General features: G+C 46.5%; 1 protein-coding gene across 1 annotated transcript in view; it reads right to left on the minus strand.

Annotated features, from left to right (window-relative positions):
* Positions 1-794: 794 nt before the first annotated feature.
* LOC134965383 (indolethylamine N-methyltransferase-like) overlaps positions 795-25,814 on the minus strand; it is a 58,672-nt gene continuing 33,652 nt past the window's right edge. The window contains exon 3 of the mRNA XM_063941847.1: positions 795-1,700. Coding sequence (XP_063797917.1) covers positions 1,280-1,700 — 421 coding nt within the window. The 3' untranslated portion in view covers positions 795-1,279. The remainder of the gene's footprint in view (positions 1,701-25,814) is intronic.

Raw genomic sequence — 25,814 nt, forward strand, 5'->3', positions numbered from 1 at the left:
CTCACTGTGCTCGCACGCTGTGGGCACAGTGGCTAGCTATTTATTCTCCATTTAGGGTTGTTGTGGACACCCCAAGAGGGAGAATATTTGTTGGTATCCTGGCGACCGATATCCCAGCTCCAGTATGCTAAGCACCAGGATCCCGACAGCCGATTCCTGGGTTACCGAACCACTCACAGATCACACATGAATCTCAGACTCTTTAATCAAACAGTAAACATCAAAAAAATTATGAATCACTTTATCTGTTGATCAGCTCAATATAAATGTACAGTATTCTATGTTAAAGTTTATCATATGAAAATTGACAAGAAGAACTAGTATATCTATGTCAATTTGCATCTCAGACTTACAGTAGGGGCTGATCTGAGTCACACGCTGCGGCCGCTTCTGTTGGTGTAGTTGTATCTGTGACTATATGCTAATGCGGGTAATAGCCCTTCCCCTGGTGTACAAGCTGCGTCTGACTGTGCCAGGACTGAGACGCTGACCTCCAGCAGCTGTAGACACTGTAACACCTCTCAGTACATCATTACATGTCACCATCAGTCTCACCATAGACACTTACCCCAGCCCCATGCTAAGTGCAGAGTTTCCATCGAAGTGTGACTTCCAATGTGAGCGACTAAATGTCTGTGTATGCTGCTACTTTAGTAATATGCCTGCAACACTTCCATGACGCTCTCATACATACCATCCAACACTCTCCATGGTGAAGAAAGGACTTCTGCACTCAAAAAGGCAACATGGACTGGGCAAAAAGGGGGCATGGCTTCACAGGAATGATGTGATCATGAGCCACGCCCCCTGTTTTCAAGCCCACACACCGCACACCCTGCACCCATATAATTATACTTATCACTCCCCTATCCCCGCACTGGCTGCAGAGCTGCAGAAATCACTGTGAAAGTGTCCACCATGGCCATTATCCTTGTGATTTGCGCACGCACAGTAGAGATTTTCCCTGGGAACAAGGCGCAGGTGCCATGTTCCCAGAGACCTGTGCATGCAGAGTAAATTAAGGCACAAAGCCAGAGTCTACTGCACTGCCAGAGAGGAGGTGTCCCACACAGAAGCTGCACACGGGCCCCATCCTCTCTGAAACCACCCCTGGGAAAACCCAATGCATTTTCAATACACTTCTAAGTGTGTCAGCGCTACATCATCTCTGTACAAACACAATCAGGATGTATACACAGTGCAATTTAGACACATGCACAGTATAAAGAAAATGCTCAACTGCACCCGACACAGCATGTGACTCAGAATCAGGCCCTTATTACTCTCTGTGAGCTGTGATAAATATAACAGCCTCATAGTCTATATGGTCAATCACTGATGTTCTTTTCTGGACTGCACAGTGATCAATGACAAATCCTTCATCAGTGAGAACTTTTATTGCAAAGTTCTCATCATATTTGAACACATGTATCTTGTCCTGCCCAATCATCGCATAAGTTGTATTTAAAATCCCCAACAATATCAGGTGTCCTTCAGGTTTTAGCAGCTTCACAAATTTTCTGAAATTCCCTATATAATCATCTTCGTCTTTGCTGATGTAATCCAAAATCCATGCACTGATGACACAGTCTGCTGGTGGGAGCACCTCCGGGTCTGTGAGATTCTCATTGTCAATGACATATTTCATGATGTTTGTTATTGCCGTCTTCAATGTCATATGTTTGTCCTGACACTGGTCACTGAAATATACAAACACAATAAGGTTGACTGGGATCTAGGACTAGACATGCCGCCATATGAGAAATATAATATAGTTTTATATGGAGATTGAATGGGTGGGAAGGTATAACTTAGAGAGGCATTGTTTGTTTTCTAGAAGGGTTCCTTGAAAGTGTCTGAGATTGGACATTATTCTACATTTTCAATCAGACACCCCTTTGATCTTTCAGGTGCATTTTATATGGCAGTGGTGGGAAACAGGTGGCCATTGGATACCTCTATCTGGAACACTCATCTCCTTCCAGCTCTATTCCTTTGCTCAGACTTATTCTCTGCATAAAACCAATCTAGAATCAATTATAAAGCAGAGAATAAGACTGAAGATGATCAGAGCATCAGATTTCTTTATTGCTTAGCCTCATACAATACAAGGAGTGTATGTGGATCTCAGAGCATTTGTGCCACTTTTGGGTTAGTGGATGCATTTAATGGCATGTACAATTAAGATAGGCCTGTGGGTTGGTGTGAGGGTTCTAGGCACCCTAGACAAAGATTTACATTACTGCCCTAATTCCCCAATACAATCCTTCAGTCCATTTACATAAAACCACACTTCATCTATGACAGTTGGGGTGGAGTCATTTTTCATATGCACATCCATTTATCAACTCACCCTCACAGTACCCATTAACACATTTGTAAACACTGTCTGCAACCCCTATCCTCCCGCTACCCAGCACCTACTAATCCATTCACCCTGAGAATTCATTAAGCCTCTCAAACCACAAATTACCTCCTACCAAACACCCTCCCAGCACATATTAATCATTTCACTCCAAGCACACATTAATCCCCCTTACAGCAAAAATTACCCCTCCCAGCACCTATTTATCCATTCATGCTCAACACCAATTAACCCTGTTATCTAGCACTTATTAATCAATTCACCCCCACCACTCATTAACTCCTCTTCTCACAGCAGCCATTAACTTCAGTCACTCATGAAGAACCCATTAAAGGTTCCCTTACCTGCCTAGCTCTGGCTGCTTATTCAGCTCCTCATTCTTTTACAGCCTATGGGTCAGAGTTTAACAATTGGCTGTGCGAGAGGAAAGGGGAGGAAAGGGAAAGGGAAGGAGGCAGCCTCAACAGGCTGCACTTTCAGGTACTAGTGCCCTTAGGCAGCTGCCTAAACCTGCTTAATGGAAGTTTAGCCCCTATATGTGGGGGCATTTGTGTTCAGTGGTGATTTGAGGGCATGTGGAAGGATTTTAGGGATAGGGCAGTGTCTGAGTTGCATATGAAAGACAAAGAAGATAGAGGATCCAATCAGGTTCCCAACAGTTGAGATCCCATTTATCCAAAATACTGATGCCGGAATCCCCGACACTTCTCGGAATGCCAGTGCCAACATCCCGAATGGCATCACATTCCTGGTGCCAGCACTCTGACAGCTGGGATCCTGAAAGAGTAACTGCTAGGCCACCAGAGAGTTAAGGCTGAGGGGAGGGAGGGTTAGGTTTAGGCTGTGTGCTTACCTTGCTCCTGTCAGGATCACACCATTGGGAAGCTGCAGTTGGTATTCTGACTGCTGACATCCTCACTGCCGGCATATCAAACCCAAACCAAATATATTTTCATTTTGAAATGCAAGTGGCTGATGTGGGATTGTGGAAGTTATCTGTGAATTGTTTTTTTCCCCTGAGATTAAGGGCCTAATTCAGACCTGATCGCTCGCTAGCGGTCTTTTGCAGCGCTGCGATCAGATAGTCGCCACCTACAGGGGAGTATATTTTAGCTGTGCAAGTGTGCGATCGCATCTGCAGCCAAGCGGTACTAAAAGATCTTTTGCAGTTTCTGAGTAGCCCAGGACTTACTCAGTCGCTGCGATCACTTCAGCCTGTCCAGGACTGGAATTGACGTCAGACACCCGCCCTGCAAACGCTTGGACACACCTGCATTTTTCAAACCACACCCTTAAAATGTTCAGTTGCCACACACAAATGCCTTATTCCTGTCAATCTCCTTGTGATCGGCTGTGCGAAAAAGATTGTTTGTCAAACCCATCGCACAGCAATGATCTGCTTTGTACCCGAGCGACGCGCCTGCATATTGCGGTGCATATGCATGCGCAGTTCTGACCTGATTGCAGCACAGCAAAAAAATCTAGCGTGCGATCAGGTCTGAATTACCCCCTAAGTGCAGTCGCTGTCCCAGATCCGCACATGCACAGGAACCTGTTCTTTACACCATATCTGGGGCTTTTGTATTTTTATTTTTAGTTCATAAATGAATTTCCTTGCTCACTTATCTAGATTTCTGTGACATCTGCTGATTACATGGTAGTATCTTTAATTATGCAGTTTGCTACTTTGAAATAATGCAATAATATCTTTATCTGAAAATGTATTACATAATGTAGCCTGTTGCTGAACTTGCTGTTCCACATGTGGTATTACATTTGCTGTGATTTATTATTACCATCTGCAGTAACTAATTCAGTATATTTTCTTATGTTTGTCCCACTTATTAAATATTAAATGGCACTATTTACACATAGAAAATGTGAATACGTTGTGACAAAATATGTAGCGTTACCGGCGGCTGGGATGCCGGCTGCCAAGATACCGACAGCGGCATCCTGGCCACCATTATGCCGGCAGCAAAGCAAGCGCTAGACAGCCTCTTGTAGAATTGTGATGACAGATAAGAAGCACTTGGCCCATCTCATCTGCCATGTACACACACACACACATGCACACACACACACACACACACACACACACACACAGACACACACACACACACACTAGGGTTAATTTTGGTTTGGAGCTAATTAACCAACCAATATATTTTTGGGGTGTGGGAGGAAACCGGAGCACCTGGAGGAAACTCATGCAAGTACGGGGAGAACATACAAACTCCACAAAGGGCCGCGGTGGCAATCACACCCACAACCCACTGTCCACATTAATTAAGTCTAATATCTAATTTGACAGCTGAGGTATGTCATGAACCACAAGATTAGTAGTGTCTTTCATTCAGACAAGTTGCCTTTTATGTCTTCTACGGAGTTCGGAAAAATGTGCCATATGGTATCATGGTAACCACAAGAGTGACCCCACTTAACCTCGCGGTCTACTGCAGACCGCAAAGTTCCCACCATTGGATATAATGTAGCGCAGCTACGATACATTGTATCCACAGTACTCCGCCTGACTGACAGTGCAGGAGCGCACAGCCAATCAGGAGAGTGCCATGACGTGGCGCTCCCTGATTGGCTTAAGGGACCCTCTTTGACAGGAGTCATGAGGGGTTCCGACATTCGGGGAAAGGGGATCCGTGTGTAAACATAGATCCCCTTTCAGTTTGTGGGTCGGGTGAGCTGTTTGTTGGATTATAACTTTTAAGAAGAGGAGCGATTTACACTGGATTCTTTGTAAGTATAATTTTATTTACAGGTACCCCGTGGATTCTACTGGACAAGGGGACCGACTGCTTTCGGGTCAACATAGGTAAGTATGTGTGTATGTAAGTGTGCATGTATGTGCATTAAACTTTTACTTTCACGGTGTCTGTGTTTTGTTTTTATTTAAGTATTTTTTGTAGTAGAACTACAGGTACCAGCGGGCCCATTCCCCCCCGCATGCTGGTATTTGTTGTTCTCCAAGTACCAGCTTGTGGGAGAGGCTTGCTGGGACTTGTAGTTCTGCTACAAATTATTATTATTTTTTACACAAAAGGCTATCAGCCTCCCATCCACACCACGGATGGGGGGACAGCCTCGGGCTTCACCCCTGGTCCTTGGGTGGCTGGAGGGGGGTACCCCTTGATTTAAGGTGTCCCCACTCCTCCAGGGTACCCAGGCCAGGGATGACTAGTTGAGGATTTAATGCCAGGGCTGCAGGGACCAATATAAAAGTGTCCCCCAGCTGTGGCATTATCTCTCTGACTAGTGGAGCCCGGTGCTGGTGTTAAAAATACGAGGGACCCCTACATCTTTTGTCCCCCATATTTTTGGCACCAGGACCAGAGCCCGGTGCTGGTTGTTTAAATATGGGGGAACCCCAGTCAGTTTTTTCCCTGTATTTTTACAACCAGGACCGGCTCAAAGAGCCCGAGCCTGGTTATGCTAAGGAGGGGGGACCCCACACAATTTTTTTTTACATTTTTAACACTTTATAGACTTCTTTTAAGGTACATAATGATGCCCTGCACGGATCTCACTGATCCGTCCGGGATTCATTGTGTTAAGTCCGGCAGTGTTTTACTAATCACTCCCATAAAACACTGCCTGATATTACGAATGACATCGATATCAGAAAACACGAAAATTCAGAATACGACAGCATAGTAAATGAGGCGTAAAAAAAACAAAAGTTGCAAATTCACACTACCGATGTCATTCGTGTTTAATCTCCCTCCAAATCCCGACAACTACGAATCTTAGTAAATATACCCATCTGTGTCTGAGAGACACGTTGAATGCTGGAAGCAATGGAGTCTCTGTGGCTGAGAGACACGTTGAATGCTGGAAGCACTGGAGTCTCTGTGGCTGAGAGACACGTTGAATGCTGGAAGCACTGGAGTCTCTGTGGCTGAGAGACACGTTGAATGTTGGAAGCACTGGAGTCTCTGTGGCTGAGAGACACATTGAATGCTGGAAACACTGGAGTCTCTGTGTCTGAGAGACACGTTGAATGCTGGAAGCACTGGAGTATCTGTGGCTGAGAGACACGTTGAATGCTGGAAGCACTGGAGTCCCTGTGGCTGAGAGACACGTTGAACGCTGGAAGCACTGGAGTCTCTGTGGCTGAGAGACACGTTGAATGCTGGAAGCACTGGAGTCTCTGTGGCTGAGAGACACGTTGAATGCTGGAAGCACTGGAGTCTCTGTGGCTGAGAAACACGTTGAATGCTGGAAGCACTGGAGTCTCTGTGGTTGAGAGACACGTTGAATGTTGGAAGCACTGGAGTCTCTGTGGCTGAGAGACACGTTGAATGCTGGAAGCACTGGAGTCTCTGTGGCTGAGAGACACACTGAATGCTGGAAGCACTGGAGTCTCCGTGGCTGAGAGACACGTTGAATGCTGGAAGCACTGGAGTCTCTGTGGCTGAGAGACACATTGAATGCTGGAAACACTGGTCTCTGTGGCTGAGAGACACGTTGAATGCTGGAAGCACTGGAGTCTCTGTGGCTGAGAAACACGTTGAATGCTGGAAGCACTGGAGTCCCTGTGGCTGAGAAACACGTTGAATGCTGGAAGCACTGGAGTCTCTGTGGCTAAGAAACACGTTGAATGCTGGAAGCACTGGAGTCTCTGTGGCTGAGAGACACGTTGAATGCTGGAAGCACTGGAGTCTCTGTGGCTGAGAGACACGTTGAATGCTGGAAGCACTGGAGTCTCTGTGGCTGAGAGACACACTGAAGACTGGGGCCTAAGCCTGAAATATAGCTTACAGCTCTCCTTGAAACAAAAGAACTGCTAGCGATCTCCAGAAAAACGATCAAGGAGATTTACTTTCGGCTCCTTAACCCCTAAACTTGCCGCTGCTGCTGCGGGAGCTCCGCTAGCGGCCTGCGGGGTGTTCATTTTAATGGACATCTCATTAAATTGTCGAGTCAGGACCTGCACCTGATCGACCACCTGTTGCAAAGTATTTTGAGGGGTATGCTCCATATTCCCACAAAATTTCAACAGGAGTATGGCTGCTGAATATGTTACGCACACCAGTGCTAACAGGAGTATACCGGTGTATGAACAGAGAGGGATGCAAAGCAAACGAACTTACAGACAGTATAACACAACATACACAGGAGGTGATGGAATAACTAATAAACACAAAGTGAACGGGGAAGCCCAAGGGCTCAGGAATTGGGTGTCTCCCTAGTGTCAGGAATGCTCAGATGGAATAGAGCGGACAATGAAGCGAGATGTAGTGATTTAACATGTGGAGCACCCGAAATGATGTTGCTAAGAGCAACAGAAAAAACCTCAAAGGGTTACCAACGGGTGTGGGAATAAACTCCTTGGTCAGAGATAGAAATAAAGACACAAGGAGAGTATCCACAATCCTAACCCCCACTTGCAGGGCACAGGTTCAGCTTACTGCCACTAAACTGACACCTGGACGCCCTGCACAGTGAGGGAGGATTAAGCAAGCAGGTCTGAGAGTACAGCCGCAAACCTGCTGGGTTCACAGAATAGCAAAAGAACCCCAGCAGGTTAAACAACTGACTCCAGTCTTACTGCTAGGTCCGGATTGGCAGAATGAAGTACCGAATCCCAAGGCCTATTCGCAGTAAGCAACAAGTAAATACAAAGTCACACAGTACTAGCTAACTCTCTGGAACTGACTAACAAACAAAGATTCAGCAGCATTTGCCTTGCCTGAGAGGATGGTTTATATAGCAGGTGCTGTCCACGCCCCACTCAGACCTCACAGACTGTGAGCAAAAAAACAGCGCCGGATTCCCAGCCGTGCACAGAGCCTGTAATCACTACACAGTAAAAACCCGAACCGGAGTATAAGCTGCGCTCAGGTTACTTCGCTAACACTTGCCTCCCGGTTGCCATGGCGACGTGGCAGCACAGAACAGGAGATCCTAACAGAAACTATATAGAGAAACCTTGAGTTTAGTTATTTCTTTCTATATAATATTGTGAGTGCCGCTCCACAATATCTGCTTATACAAATTTCACTGAGGGCACCCGGCTACATTGAACCAGAGGAAAGGAGAGTGCCGAGTGCCGGAAGTATGTATATGTGTATATATATATATATATATATATATATATACAAAGATACTCACTTCTCAAGCGATGCAGAAAAAGTAAACAATCCAGCACTCACGTGTAGATGAAAAGAAAAATAGGATTTATTCCTTAACCAAACGGCATGTTGAAGTACAGCAAATACAGCAAACACAGCCCGACAGCTGTTTCAACTGACTGGTCTTCCTCAGGGGTTAACTACACTGTTCTCAGAGTATGCATATAAACCTAAAATGGCGCCAAAATCAACACAGAAGCGTCATGACGTGGGCGGAGACAGAACAGGACATGCCTAATGCATCTCCTCCTCCCGCTCCGTGATGCTGGTAACCAAGGTACACAAACCCGGCGCCGTGCTTAGCAACGGCTCCAAAACACGGCATAAAAAGCAGCGGGTGGTCTCAGCAGCCTGGCTGTTGAAGGGAAACCCCACACGAAGCACAATGCCCGGTCCATTGTGGTATTAAGTGAGTGATGTACAACACCCAGTATTCCCAGACAGTCGCTAGAGCTGGTACTGACTGGGCTCAACATTGCTTCGTTTCCAAGATCGGCCGGAATTGGACGTTTGCCAGTGTGGTGTGGCTGTAAATATCACTAAACCAGCAAATATTTTGTGCTGGGGAACCTCATACAGGCTGCTGGATTTTGGTGCTACTAAATTGTGAACACCAAAGGTGGAAGACAGAAAAGACGGTTTTGACCAAGAGGTCCTTGAGATTCGGTCCTCGTCTATAAGCAAATCTTGGTATTGAAGATAAGTCTTTTTTCAATATTGGATCACTGGAGATCAAGTGCCAATGTTCTCTGATTCGGTAACGAATAAAGGCTGATGCCGTGGTGAACATACAGATGTGTCCACAATTATCTTGACTAGTTTTCTGAGCCAAGTCACAACATGATTTATTAGCATAAATTCTTCATCTATTGTTCTCAACTGCAATACAATACAGAGAACAATACAGCAGGGGATTATGTCATTACAGCAGGGGATTAAGTCTGACTGGCCAGTCACAGTTAACCTTAAAAGTTGAGCCTATCCCGATCTTTATTGGTAGGGTCAGTCTTTGCATGTAGAAGTTCAGTTCTATTGAGTTTCTCAGTCCTAGATAAAGCATTGTCAATTTCGTTCTTAGAGTACCCTCTGTTCAAGAATCTCTGGCACATAGATGCCAGGGCCCCTGGTAATTCAGTTGGGTTAGAGGTGATGCGTATCACCCTCAGCAATTGGGAGAAAGGCAAACCCTTTTTCAAAGGTGCTGGATGAAAGCTGGAATGTAATAAAAGAGTAGTGATGAGCGGGTTCGGTTCGTCGGAATCCGAATCCCCCCGAACTTCACCCTTTTTACACGGGTCCGAGGCAGACTCGGATCCTCCCGCCTTGCTCGGTTAACCCGAGCGTGCCCGAACGTCGTCATCCCGCTGTCGGATTCTCACGAGACTCGGATTCTATATAAAGCCGCGCGTTGCCGCTATTTTTCACTCGTGCATTGGAAATGATAGTGCGAGGACGTGGCTGGTGTCCTCTCACTTTGTTTCAGGGGGCTGCAGTGCAAATATCTTTATTCTGGGGACCAGCAGTATTATAGGAGGAGTACAGTGAAGAGTTTTGCTGACCAGTGACCAGTATTATACGTTGTCTGCCTGAAAAACGCTCCATATCTGTGCTTAGTGTGCTGCATATATCTGTGCTCACACTGCTTTATTGTGGGTACTGGGGACCACCAGTATATTATATAGGAGGAGTACAGTGCAGAGTTTTGCTGACCAGTGACCACCAGTATACGTTGTCTGCCTGAAAAACGGTCCATACCTGTGCTCAGTGTGCTGCATATATCTGTGCTCACACTGCTTTATTGTGGGTACTGGTTACCACCAGTATATTATATAGGAGGAGTACAGTACAGAGTTTTGATGACCAGTGACCACCAGTATTATACGTTGTCTGCCTGAAAAACGCTCCATATCTGTGCTGCATTGTAGTATATAGTAGGAGTACAGTGCATAATTTTGCTGACCACCAGTATATAATATATAGCAGTACGGAACAGTAGGTCACTGCTCTACCTACCTCTGTGTCATCAAGTATACTATCCATCCATACCTGTGGTGCATTTCAGTTTTGCACAGTTTGCTGACCACCAGTATATAATATATAGCAGTACGGTACAGTAGGCCACTGCTCTACCTACCTTAGTGTCGTCAAGTATACTATCCATCCATACCTGTGGTGCATTTCAGTTGTGTGCAGTATATATAGTAGTAGGCCATTGCTATTGATACTGGCATATAATTCCACACATTAAAAAATGGAGAATAAAAATGTGGAGGGTAAAATAGGGAAAGTTCAAGATCCACTTCCACCTCGTGCTGAAGCTGCTGCCACTAGTCATGGCCGAGACGATGAAATGCCATCAACATCGTCTGCCAAGGCCGATGCCCAATGTCATAGTAGAGAGCATGTAGAATCCAAGAAACAAAAGCTCAGTAAAATGACCTAAAAATCAAAATTAAAAGCGTCTGAGGAGAAGCGTAAACTTGCCAATATGCCATTTACGACACGGAGTGGCAAGGAATGGCTGAGGCCCTGGCCTATGTTCATGGCTAGTGGTTCAGCTTCACATGAGGATGGAAGCACTCATCCTCTCGCTAGAAAACTGCAGTGCCACTCCTAGATGGGCCAGGTGTTTGTGTCGGCCACTTGGGTCGCTTAGCTTAGTCACACAGCTACCTCATTGCGCCTCTTTTTTTCTTTGCATCATGTGCTGTTTGGGGACTATTTTTTTGAAGTGCCATCCTGTCTGACACTGCAGTGCCACTCCTAGATGGTCCAGGTGTTTGTGTCGGCTCTTGGGTCGCTTAGCTTAGTCACACAGCTACCTCATTGCGCCTCTTTTTTTCTTTGCATCATGTGCTGTTTGGGGACTATTTTTTTGAAGTGCCATCCTGTCTGACACTGCAGTGCCACTCCTAGATGGGCCAGGTGTTTGTGTCAGCCACTTGGGTCGCTTAGCTTAGTCACACAGCTACCTCATTGCGCCTTTTTTTTTCTTTGAATCATGTGCTGTTTGGGGACAATTTTTTTGAAGTGCCATCCTGTCTGACACTGCAGTGCCACTCCTAGATGGGCCAGGTGTTTGTGTCGGCCACTTGGGTCGCTTAGCTTAGTCACACACCTACCTCATTGCGCCTCTTTTTTTTTTTTGCATCATGTGCTGTTTGGGGACAATTTTTTTTGAAGTGCCATCCTGTCTGACACTGCAGTGCCACTCCTAGATGGGCCAGGTGTTTGTGTCGGCCACTTGGGTCGCTTAGCTTAGTCAAACAGCTACCTCATTGCGCCTCTTTTTTTCTGTGCATCATGTGCTGTTTGGGGACTATTTTTTTGAAGTGCCATCCTGTCTGACACTGCAGTGACACTCCTAGATAGGCCAGGTGTTTGTGTCGGCCACTTGGGTAGTTTAGCTTAGTCACACAGCTACCTCATTGCACCTCTTTTTTTCTTTGCATCATGTGCTGTTTGGGGACTATTTTTTTGAAGTGCCATCCTGTCTGACACTGCAGTGCCACTCCTAGATGGGCCAGGTGTTTGTGTCGGCCACTTGGGTCGCTTAGCTTAGTCATCCAGCGACCTCGTTGCAAATTTTAGGACTAAAAATAATATTGTGAGGTGTGAGGTGTTCAGAATAGACTGAAAATGAGTGTAAATTATGGTTATTGAGGTTAATAATACTATGGGATCAAAATGACCGCCAAATTCTATGATTTAAGCTGTTTTTGATGGTTTTTAGTAAAAAAACACCCGAATCCAAAACACACCCAAATCCGACAAAAAATTTTCAGGGAGGTTTTGCCATAACGCGTCCGAATCCAAAAAACGTCTGTGGAACCAAATCCAAAACCAAAACACAAAACCCGAAAAATTTCCAATGCACATCACTATAAAGAGTGTTACGGTCAGAGTCATTGCTGTAAATTGAAGTTAGCAATGTATTATTCTCCTTTTTGATGGTTCCCCAGTGCAAAATATTTGCTGGTTTAGTGATATTTACAGTAGAGATGAGCGCCTGAAATTTTTCGGGTTTTGTGTTTTGGTTTTGGGTTCGGTTCCGCGGCCGTGTTTTGGGTTCGAACGCGTTTTGGCAAAACCTCACCGAATTTTTTTTGTCGGATTCGGGTGTGTTTTGGATTCGGGTGTTTTTTTCAAAAAACACTAAAAAACAGCTTAAATCATAGAATTTGGGGGTCATTTTGACCCCAAAGTATTATTAACCTCAAAAACCATAATTTACACTCATTTTCAGTCTATTCTGAATACCTCACACCTCACAATATTATTTTTAGTCCTAAAATTTGCACCGAGGTCGCTGTGTGAGTAAGATAAGCGACCCTAGTGGCCGACACAAACACCGGGCCCATCTAGGAGTGGCACTGCAGTGTCACGCAGGATGTCCCTTCCAAAAAACCCTCCCCAAACAGCACATGACGCAAAGAAAAAAAGAGGCGCAATGAGGTAGCTGTGTGAGTAAGATTAGCGACCCTAGTGGCCGACACAAACACCGGGCCCATCTAGGAGTGGCACTGCAGTGTCACGCAGGATGGCCCTTCCAAAAAACCCTCCCAAAACAGCACATGACGCAAAGAAAAAAAGAGGCGCAATGAGGTAGCTGTGTGAGTAAGATTAGCGACCCTAGTGGCCGACACAAACACCGGGCCCATCTAGGAGTGGCACTGCAGTGTCACGCAGGATGTCCCTTCCAAAAAACCCTCCCCAAACAGCACATGACGCAAAGAAAAAAAGAGGCGCAATGAGGTAGCTGTGTGAGTAAGATTAGCGACCCTAGTGGCCGACACAAACACCGGGCCCATCTAGGAGTGGCACTGCAGTGTCACGCAGGATGTCCCTTCCAAAAAACCCTCCCCAAACAGCACATGACGCAAAGAAAAAAAGAGGCGCAATGAGGTAGCTGACTGTGTGAGTAAGATTAGCGACCCTAGTGGCCGACACAAACACCGGGCCCATTTAGGAGTGGCACTGCAGTGTCACGCAGGATGTCCCTTCCAAAAAACCCTCCCCAATCAGCACATGATGCAAAGAAAAAGAAAAGAAAAAAGAGGTGCATGATGGAATTGTCCTTGGGCCCTCCCACCCACCCTTATGTTGTATAAACAAAACAGGACATGCACACTTTAACCAACCCATCATTTCAGTGACAGGGTCTGCCACACGACTGTGACTGATATGACGGGTTGGTTTGGACCCCCCCAAAAAAGAAGCAATTAATCTCTCCTTGCACAAACTGGCTCTACAGAGGCAAGATGTCCACCTCATCATCACCCTCCGATATATCACCGTGTACATCCCCCTCCTCACAGATTATCAATTCGTCCCCACTGGAATCCACCATCTCAGCTCCCTGTGTACTTTGTGGAGGCAATTGCTGCTGGTCAATGTCAATGAACATCATCTTCTCCACATTTTCTGGATGTAACCTCGTACGCCGATTGCTGACAAGGTGAGCGGCGGCACTAAACACTCTTTCGGAGTACACACTTGTGGGAGGGCAACTTAGGTAGAATAAAGCCAGTTTGTGCAAGGGCCTCCAAATTGCCTCTTTTTCCTGCCAGTATAAGTACGGACTGTGTGACGTGCCTACTTGGATGCGGTCACTCATATAATCCTCCACCATTCTATCAATGTTGAGAGAATCATATGCAGTGACAGTAGACGACATGTCCGTAATCGTTGTCAGGTCCTTCAGTCCGGACCAGATGTCAGCATCAGCAGTCGCTCCAGACTGCCCTGCATCACCGCCAGCGGGTGGGCTCGGAATTCTGAGCCTTTTCCTCGCACCCCCAGTTGCGGGAGAATGTGAAGGAGATGTTGACAGGTCGCGTTCCGCTTGACTTGACAATTTTGTCACCAGCAGGTCTTTCAACCCCAGCAGACTTGTGTCTGCCGGAAAGAGAGATCCAAGGTAGGCTTTAAATCTAGGATCGAGCACGGTGGCCAAAATGTAGTGCTCTGATTTCAACAGATTGACCACCCGTGAATCCTTGTTAAGCGAATTAAGGGCTCCATCCACAAGTCCCACATGCCTAGCGGAATCGCTCCATGTTAGCTCCTCCTTCAATGTCTCCAGCTTCTTCTGCAAAAGCCTGATGAGGGGAATGACCTGACTCAGGCTGGCAGTGTCTGAACTGACTTCACGTGTGGCAAGTTCAAAGGGCATCAGAACCTTGCACAACGTTGAAATCATTCTCCACTGCGCTTGAGACAGGTGCATTCCACCTACTATATCGTGCTCAATTGTATAGGCTTGAATGGCCTTTTGCTGCTCCTCCAACCTCTGAAGCATATAGAGGGTTGAATTCCACCTCGTTACCACTTCTTGCTTCAGATGATGGCAGGGCAGGTTCAGTAGTTTTTGGTGGTGCTCCAGTCTTCTGTACGTGGTGCCTGTACGCCGAAAGTGACCCGCAATTCTTCTGGCCACCGACAGCATCTCTTGCACGCCCCTGTCGTTTTTTAAAAAATTCTGCACCACCAAATTCAAGGTATGTGCAAAACATGGGACGTGCTGGAATTTGCCCATATTTAATGCACACACAATATTGCTGGCGTTGTCCGATGCCACAAATCCACAGGAGAGTCCAATTGGGGTAAGCCATTCCGCGATGATCTTCCTCAGTTGCCGTAAGAGGTTTTCAGCTGTGTGCGTATTCTGGAAACCGGTGATACAAAGCGTAGCCTGCCTAGGAAAGAGTTGGCGTTTGCGAGATGCTGCTACTGGTGCCGCCGCTGCTGTTCTTGCGGCGGGAGTCCATACATCTACCCAGTGGGCTGTCACAGTCATATAGTCCTGACCCTGCCCTGCTCCACTTGTCCACATGTCCGTGGTTAAGTGGACATTGGGTACAGCTGCATTTTTTAGGACACTGGTGACTCTTTTTCTGAGGTCTGTGTACATTTTTGGTATCGCCTGCCTAGAGAAATGGAACCTAGATGGTATTTGGTACCGGGGACACAGTACCTCCAACAAGTCTCTAGTTGGCTCTGCAGTAATGATGGATACCGGAACCACGTTTCTCACCACCCAGGATGCCAAGGCCTCAGTTATCCGCTTTGCAGTAGGATGACTGCTGTGATATTTCATCTTCCTCGCAAAGGACTGTTGAACAGTCAATTGCTTACTGGAAGTAGTACAAGTGGGCTTACGACTTCCCCTCTGGGATGACCATCGACTCCCAGCGGCAACAACAGCAGCGCCAGCAGCAGTAGGCGTTACACGCAAGGATGCATCGGAGGAATCCCAGGCAGGAGAGGACTCGTCAGAATTGCCAGTGACATGGCCTGCAGGACTATTGGCATTCCTGGGGAAGGAGGAAATTGACACTGAGGGAGTTGGTGGGGTGGTTTGCGTGAGCTTGGTTACAAGAGGAAGGGATTTACTGGTCAGTGGACTGCTTCCGCTGTCACCCAAAGTTTTTGAACTTGTCACTGACTTATTATGAATGCGCTGCAGGTGACGTATAAGGGAGGATGTTCCGAGGTGGTTAACGTCCTTACCCCTACTTATTACAGCTTGACAAAGGGAACACACGGCTTGACACCTGTTGTCCGCATTTCTGGTGAAATACCTCCACACCGAAGAGCTGATTTTTTTGGTATTTTCACCTGGCATGTCAACGGCCATATTCCTCCCACGGACAACAGGTGTCTCCCCGGGTGCCTGACTTAAACAAACCACCTCACCATCAGAATCCTCCTGGTCAATTTCCTCCCCAGCGCCAGCAACACCCATATCCTCCTCATCCTGGTGTACTTCAACACTGACATCTTCAATCTGACTATCAGGAACTGGACTGCGGGTGCTCCTTCCAGCACTTGCAGGGGGCGTGCAAATGGTGGAAGGCGCATGCTCTTCACGTCCAGTGTTGGGAAGGTCAGGCATCGCAACCGACACAATTGGACTCTCCTTGTGGATTTGGGATTTCGAAGAATGCACAGTTCTTTGCTGTGCTGCTTTTGCCAGCTTGAGTCTTTTCATTTTTCTAGCGAGAGGCTGAGTGCTTCCATCCTCATGTGAAGCTGAACCACTAGCCATGAACATAGGCCAGGGCCTCAGCCGTTCCTTGCCACTCCGTGTCGTAAATGGCATATTGGCAAGTTTACGCTTCTCCTCCGACAATTTTATTTTAGGTTTTGGAGTCCTTTTTTTTCTGATATTTGGTGTTTTGGATTTGACATGCTCTGTACTATGACATTGGGCATCGGCCTTGGCAGACGACGTTGCTGGCATTTCATCGTCTCGGCCATGACTAGTGGCAGCAGCTTCAGCACGAGGTGGAAGTGGATCTTGATCTTTCCCTAATTTTGGAACCTCAACATTTTTGTTCTCCATATTTTAATAGGCACAACTAAAAGGCACCTCAGGTAAACAATGGAGATGGATACTAGTATACAATTATGGACTGCCTGCCGAGTGCAGACACAGAGGTAGCCACAGCCGTGAACTACCGTACTGTACTGTGTCTGCTGCTAATATAGACTGGTTGATAAAGAGATAGTATACTCGTAACTAGTATGTATGTATAAAGAAAGAAAAAAAAAACACGGTTAGGTGGTATATACAATTATGGACGGGCTGCCGAGTGCCGACACAGAGGTAGCCACAGCCGTGAACTACCGCACTGTACTGTGTCTGCTGCTAATATATAGACTGGTTGATAAAGAGATAGTATACTCGTAACTAGTATGTATGTATAAAGAAAGAAAAAAAAACCACGGTTAGGTGGTATATACAATTATGGACGGGCTGCCGAGTGCCGACACAGAGGTAGCCACAGCCGTGAACTACCGCACTGTACTGTGTCTGCTGCTAATATAGACTGGTTGATAAAGAGATAGTATACTCGTAACTAGTATGTATGTATAAAGAAAGAAAAAAAAACCACGGTTAGGTGGTATATACAATTATGGACGGGCTGCCGAGTGCCGACACAGAGGTAGCCACAGCCGTGAACTACCGCACTGTACTGTGTCTGCTGCTAATATATAGACTGGTTGATAAAGAGATAGTATACTCGTAACTAGTATGTATGTATAAAGAAAGAAAAAAAAACCACGGTTAGGTGGTATATACAATTATGGACGGGCTGCCGAGTGCCGACACAGAGGTAGCCACAGCCGTGAACTACCGCACTGTACTGTGTCTGCTGCTAATATATAGACTGGTTGATAAAGAGATAGTATACTCGTAACTAGTATGTATGTATAAAGAAAGAAAAAAAAACCACGGTTAGGTGGTATATACAATTATGGACGGGCTGCCGAGTGCCGACACAGAGGTAGCCACAGCCGTGAACTACCGCACTGTACTGTGTCTGCTGCTAATATAGACTGGTTGATAAAGAGATAGTATACTCGTAACTAGTATGCATGTATAAAGAAAGAAAAAAAAACCACGGTTAGGTGGTATATACAATTATGGATGGGCTGCCGAGTGCCGACACAGAGGTAGCCACAGCCGTGAACTACCGCACTGTACTGTGTCTGCTGCTAATATAGACTGGTTGATAAAGAGATAGTATACTCGTAACTAGTATGACTATAAAGAAAGAAAAAAAAACCACGGTTAGGTGGTATATACAATTATGGACGGGCTGCCGAGTGCCGACACAGAGGTAGCCACAGCCGTGAACTACCGCACTGTACTGTGTCTGCTGCTAATATATAGACTGGTTGATAAAGAGATAGTATACTCGTAACTAGTATGTATGTATAAAGAAAGAAAAAAAAACCACGGTTAGGTGGTATATACAATTATGGACGGGCTGCCGAGTGCCGACACAGAGGTAGCCACAGCCGTGAACTACCGCACTGTACTGTGTCTGCTGCTAATATATAGACTGGTTGATAAAGAGATAGTATACTCGTAACTAGTATGTATGTATAAAGAAAGAAAGAAAAACCACGGTTAGGTGGTATATACAATTATGGACGGGCTGCCGAGTGCCGACACAGAGGTAGCCACAGCCGTGAACTACCGCACTGTACTGTGTCTGCTGCTAATATAGACTGGTTGATAAAGAGATAGTATACTCGTAACTAGTATGTATGTATAAAGAAAGAAAAAAAAACCACGGTTAGGTGGTATATACAATTATGGACGGGCTGCCGAGTGCCGACACAGAGGTAGCCACAGCCGTGAACTACCGCACTGTACTGTGTCTGCTGCTAATATAGACTGGTTGATAAAGAGATAGTATACTCGTAACTAGTATGTATGTATAAAGAAAGAAAAAAAAACCACGGTTAGGTGGTATATACAATTATGGACGGGCTGCCGAGTGCCGACACAGAGGTAGCCACAGCCGTGAACTACCGCACTGTACTGTGTCTGCTGCTAATATAGACTGGTTGATAAAGAGATAGTATACTCGTAACTAGTATGACTATAAATAAAGAAAAAAAAACCACGGTTAGGTGGTATATACAATTATGGACGGGCTGCCGAGTGCCGACACAGAGGTAGCCACAGCCGTGAACTACCGCACTGTACTGTGTCTGCTGCTAATATAGACTGGTTGATAAAGAGATAGTATACTACTAATATTATATATACTGGTGGTCAGGTCACTGGTCACTAGTCACACTGGCAGTGGCACTCCTGCAGCAAAAGTGTGCACTGTTTAATTTTAATATAATATTATGTACTCCTGGCTCCTGCTATAACCTATAACTGGCACTGCAGTGCTCCCCAGTCTCCCCCACAATTATAAGCTGTGTGAGCTGAGCACAGTAAGATATATATATACATTGATGCAGCACACTGGGCTGAGCAGTGCACACAGATATGGTATGTGACTGAGTCACTGTGTGTATCGTTTTTTTCAGGCAGAGAACGGATATATTAAATAAAACAAACAACTGCACTGTCTGGTGGTCACTGTGGTCGTCAGTCACTAAACTCTGCACTCTCTTCTACAGTATCACAGCCTCAGGTCAATCTCTCTCTCTCTCTCTCAACCCTAATCTAAATGGAGAGGACGCCAGCCACGTCCTCTCCCTATCAATCTCAATGCACGTGTGAAAATGGCGGCGACGCGCGGCTCCTTATATAGAATCCGAGTCTCGCGATAGAATCCGAGCCTCGCGAGAATCCGACAGCGTCATGATGACGTTCGGGCGCGCTCGGGTTAACCGAGCAAGGCGGGAAGATCCGAGTCGCTCGGACCCGTAAAAAAAAAACATGAAGTTCGGGCGGGTTCGGATTCAGAGAAACCGAACCCGCTCATCTCTAATTTACAGCCACACCATACTGGCAAATGTCAAATTCCGGCCGATCTTGGAAACAAAGCAATGTTGGGCCCAGTCAGTACCAGCTCTGGTGACGGTCTGGGAATACTGGGTGTTGTACATCACTCACTTAATACTAGAGATGAGCGCCGGAAATTTTTCGGGTTTTGTGTTTTGGTTTTGGGTTCGGTTCCGCGGCCGTGTTTTGGGTTCGACCGCGTTTTGGCAAAACCTCACCAAATTTTTTTTGTCGGATTCGGGTGTGTTTTGGATTCGGGTGTTTTTTTCAAAAAACCCTAAAAAACAGCTTAAATCATAGAATTTGGGGGTCATTTTGATCCCAAAGTATTATTAACCTCAAAAACCATAATTTCCACTCATTTTCAGTCTATTCTGAATACCTCACACCTCACAATATTATTTTTAGTCCTAAAATTTGCACCGAGGTCGCTGTGTGAGTAAGATAAGCGACCCTAGTGGCTGACACAAACACCGGGCCCATCTAGGAGTGGCACTGCAGTGTCACGCAGGATGTCCCTTCCAAAAAACCCTCCCCAAACAGCACATGACGCAAAGAAAAAAAGAGGCGCAATGAGGTAGCTGACTGTGTGAGTAAGATAAGCGACCCTAGTGGCCGACACAAACACCGGGCCCATCTAGGAGTGGCACTGCAGTGTCACGCAGGATGGCCCTTCCAAAAAACCCTCCCCAAACAGCACATGACGCAAAGAAAAAAAGAGGCGCAATGAGGTAGCTGACTGTGTGAGTAAGATAAGCGACCCTAGTGGCCGACACAAACACGGGGCCCATCTAGGAGTGGCACTGCAGTGTCACGCAGGATGGCCCTTCCAAAAAACCCTCCCCAAACAGCACATGACGCAAAGAAAAAAAGAGGCGCAATGAGGTAGCTGACTGTGTGAGTAAGTTAAGCGACCCTAGTGGCCGACACAAACACCGGGCCCATCTAGGAGTGGCACTGCAGTGTCACGCAGGATGGCCCTTCCAAAAAACCCTCCCCAAACAGCACATGACGCAAAGAAAAAAAGAGGCGCAATGAGGTAGCTGACTGTGTGAGTAAGATAAGCGACCCTAGTGGCCGACACAAACACCGGGCCCATCTAGGAGTGGCACTGCAGTGTCACGCAGGATGTCCCTTCCAAAAAACCCTCCCCAAACAGCACATGACGCAAAGAAAAAAAGAGGCGCAATGAGGTAGCTGACTGTGTGAGTAAGATAAGCGACCCTAGTGGCCGACACAAACACCGGGCCCATCTAGGAGTGGCACTGCAGTGTCACGCAGGATGTCCCTTCCAAAAAACCCTCCCCAAACAGCACATGACGCAAAGAAAAATAAAAGAAAAAAGAGGTGCAAGATGGAATTGTCCTTGGGCCCTCCCACCCACCCTTATGTTGTATAAACAAAACAGGACATGCACACTTTAACCAACCCATCATTTCAGTGACAGGGTCTGCCACACGACTGTGACTGATATGACGGGTTGGTTTGGACCCCCCCCAAAAAAGAAGCAATTAATCTCTCCTTGCACAAACTGGCTCTACAGAGGCAAGATGTCCACCTCATCATCATCCTCCGATATATCACCGTGTACATCCCCCTCCTCACAGATTATCAATTCGTCCCCACTGGAATCCACCATCTCAGCTCCCTGTGTACTTTGTGGAGGCAATTGCTGCTGGTCAATGTCTCCGCGGAGGAATTGATTATAATTCATTTTAATGAACATCATCTTCTCCACATTTTCTGGATGAAACCTCGTACGCCGATTGCTGACAAGGTGAGCGGCGGCACTAAACACTCTTTCGGAGTACACACTTGTGGGAGGGCAACTTAGGTAGAATAAAGCCAGTTTGTGCAAGGGCCTCCAAATTGCCTCTTTTTCCTGCCAGTATAAGTACGGACTGTGTGACGTGCCTACTTGGATGCGGTCACTCATATAATCCTCCACCATTCTTTCAATGTGGAGAGAATCATATGCAGTGACAGTAGACGACATGTCCGTAATCGTTGTCAGGTCCTTCAGTCCGGACCAGATGTCAGCATCAGCAGTCGCTCCAGACTGCCATGCATCACCGCCAGCGGGTGGGCTCGGAATTCTGAGCCTTTTCCTCGCACCCCCAGTTGCGGGAGAATGTGAAGGAGGAGATGTTGACAGGTCGCGTTCCGCTTGACTTGACAATTTTCTCACCAGCAGGTCTTTCAACCCCAGCAGACTTGTGTCTGCCGGAAAGAGAGATCCAAGGTAGGCTTTAAATCTAGGATCGAGCACGGTGGCCAAAATGTAGTGCTCTGATTTCAACAGATTGACCACCCGTGAATCCTTGTTAAGCGAATTAAGGGCTCCATCCACAAGTCCCACATGCCTAGCGGAATCGCTCCGTGTTAGCTCCTCCTTCAATGTCTCCAGCTTCTTCTGCAAAAGCCTGATGAGGGGAATGACCTGACTCAGGCTGGCAGTGTCTGAACTGACTTCACGTGTGGCAAGTTCAAAGGGCATCAGAACCTTGCACAACGTTGAAATCATTCTCCACTGCACTTGAGACAGGTGCATTCCACCTCCTATATCGTGCTCAATTGTATAGGCTTGAATGGCCTTTTGCTGCTCCTCCAACCTCTGAAGCATATAGAGGGTTGAATTCCACCTCGTTACCACTTCTTGCTTCAGATGATGGCAGGGCAGGTTCAGTAGTTTTTGGTGGTGCTCCAGTCTTCTGTACGTGGTGCCTGTACGCCGAAAGTGTCCCGCAATTCTTCTGGCCACCGACAGCATCTCTTGCACGCCCCTGTCGTTTTTTAAAAAATTCTGCACCACCAAATTCAAGGTATGTGCAAAACATGGGACGTGCTGGAATTTGCCCATATTTAATGCACACACAATATTGCTGGCGTTGTCCGATGCCACAAATCCACAGGAGAGTCCAATTGGGGTAAGCCATTCCGCGATGATCTTCCTCAGTTGCCGTAAGAGGTTTTCAGCTGTGTGCGCATTCTGGAAACCGGTGATACAAAGCGTAGCCTGCCTAGGAAAGAGTTGGCGTTTGCGAGATGCTGCTACTGGTGCTGCCGCTGCTGTTCTTGCGGCGGGAGTCCATACATCTACCCAGTGGGCTGTCACAGTCATATAGTCCTGACCCTGCCCTGCTCCACTTGTCCACATGTCCGTGGTTAAGTGGACATTGGGTACAGCTGCATTTTTTAGGACACTGGTGACTCTTTTTCTGAGGTCTGTGTACATTTTCGGTATCGCCTGCCTAGAGAAATGGAACCTAGATGGTATTTGGTACCGGGGACACAGTACCTAAAACAAGTCTCTAGTTCGCTCTGCAGTAATGATGGATACCGGAACCACGTTTCTCACCACCCAGGATGCCAAGGCCTCAGTTATCCGCTTTGCAGTAGGATGACTGCTGTGATATTTCATCTTCCTCGCAAAGGACTGTTGGACAGTCAATTGCTTGGTGGAAGTAGTAAAAGTGGTCTTACGACTTCCCCTCTGGGATGACCATCGACTCCCAGCAGCAACAACAGCAGCGCCAGCAGCAGTAGGCGTTACACGCAAGGATGCATCGGAGGAATCCCAGGCAGGAGAGGAATCATCAGAATTGCCAGTGACATGGCCTGCAGGACTATTGGCATTCCTGGGGAAGGAGGAAATTGACACTGAGGGAGTTGGTGGGGTGGTTTGCGTGAGCTTGGTTACAAGAGGAAGGGATTTACTGGTCAGTGTACTGCTTCCGCTGTCGGCCAAAGTTTTTGAACTTGTCACTGACTTATTATGAATGCGCTGCAGGTGACGTATAAGGGAGGATGTTCCGAGGTGGTTAACGTCCTTACCCCTACTTATTACAGCTTGACAAAGGGAACACATGGCTTGACAAATGTTGTCCGCATTTCTAGTGAAATACTTCCACACCGAAGAGCTGATTTTTTTGGTATTTTCACCAGGCATGTCAACGGCCATATTCCTCCCACGGACAACAGGTGTCTCCCCGGGTGCCTGACTTAAACAAACCACCTCACCATCAGAATCCTCCTGGTCAATTTCCTCCCCAGCGCCAGCAACACCCATATCCTCCTCATCCTGGTGTACTTCAACACTGACATCTTCAATCTGACTATCAGGAACTGGACTGCGGGTGCTCCTTCCAGCACTTGCAGGGGGCGTGCAAATGGTGGAAGGTGCATGCTCTTCACGTCCAGTGTTGGGAAGGTCAGGCATCGCAACCGACACAATTGGACTCTCCTTGTGGATTTGGGATTTCGAAGAACGCACAGTTCTTTGCGGTGCTACTGCTTTTGCCAGCTTGAGTCTTTTCATTTTTCTAGCGAGAGGCTGAGTGCCTCCATCCTCATGTGAAGCTGAACCACTAGCCATGAACATAGGCCAGAGCCTCAGCCGTTCCTTGCCACTCCGTGTGGTAAATGGCATATTGGCAAGTTTACGCTTCTCCTCCGACAATTTTATTTTAGGTTTTGGAGTCCTTTTTTTACTGATATTTGGTGTTTTGGATTTGACATGCTCTGTACTATGCCATTGGGCATCGGCCTTGGCAGACGACGTTGCTGGCATTTCATCGTCTCGGCCATGACTAGTGGCAGCAGCTTCAGCACGAGGTGGAAGTGGATCTTGATATTTCCCTAATTTTGGAACCTCAACATTTTTGTTCTCCATATTTTAATAGGCACAACTAAAAGGCACCTCAGGTAAACAATGGAGATGGATGGATACTAGTATACAATTATGGATGGACTGCCGAGTGCCGACACAGAGGTAGCTACAGCCGTGGACTACCGTACTGTACTGTGTCTGCTGCTAATATAGACTGGATGATAATGAGATGTAGTATGTATAAAGAAGAAAGAAAAAAAAAACCACGGGTAGGTGGTATACAATTATGGACGGACTACCGAGTGCCGACACAGAGGTAGCTACAGCCGTGGACTACCGTACTGTACTGTGTCTGCTGCTAATATAGACTGGATGATAATGAGATGTAGTATGTATAAAGAAGAAAAAAAAAAAACCACGGGTAGGTGGTATACAATTATGGACGGACTGCCGAGTGCCGACACAGAGGTAGCTACAGCCGTGGACTACCGTACTGTACTGTGTCTGCTGCTAATATAGACTGGATGATAATGAGATGTAGTATGTATAAAGAAGAAAGGAAAAAAAAACCACAGGTAGGTGGTATACAATTATGGATGGACTGCCGAGTGCCGACACAGAGGTAGCTACAGCCGTGGACTACCGTACTGTACTGTGTCTGCTGCTAATATAGACTGGATGATAATGAGATGTAGTATGTATAAAGAAGAAAGAAAAAAAAAACACGGGTAGGTGGTATACAATTATGGACGGACTGCCGAGTGCCGACACAGAGGTAGCTACAGCCGTGGACTACCGTACTGTACTGTGTCTGCTGCTAATATAGACTGGATGATAATGAGATGTAGTATGTATAAAGAAGAAAGGAAAAAAAACCACGGGTAGGTGGTATACAATTATGGATGGACTGCCGAGTGCCGACACAGAGGTAGCTACAGCCGTGGACTACCGTACTGTACTGTGTCTGCTGCTAATATAGACTGGATGATAATGAGATGTAGTATGTATAAAGAAGAAAGAAAAAAAAAACCACGGGTAGGTGGTATACAATTATGGATGGACTGCCGAGTGCCGACACAGAGGTAGCTACAGCCGTGGACTACCGTACTGTGTCTGCTGCTAATATAGACTGGTTGATAATGAGATGTAGTATGTATAAAGAAGAAAGAAAAAAAAAAGCACGGGTAGGTGGTATACAATTATGGACGGACTGCCGAGTGCCGACACAGAGGTAGCTACAGCCATGGACTACCGTACTGTACTGTGTCTGCTGCTAATATAGACTGGATGATAATGAGATGTAGTATGTATAAAGAAGAAAGAAAAAAAAAACCACGGGTAGGTGGTATACAATTATGGACGGACTGCCGAGTGCCGACACAGAGGTAGCTACAGCCATGGACTACCGTACTGTACTGTGTCTGCTGC

The sequence above is a fragment of the Pseudophryne corroboree genome, chromosome 10, assembly GCF_028390025.1.
Source record: "Pseudophryne corroboree isolate aPseCor3 chromosome 10, aPseCor3.hap2, whole genome shotgun sequence".
Classification (NCBI taxonomy): Eukaryota; Metazoa; Chordata; class Amphibia; order Anura; family Myobatrachidae; genus Pseudophryne; species Pseudophryne corroboree.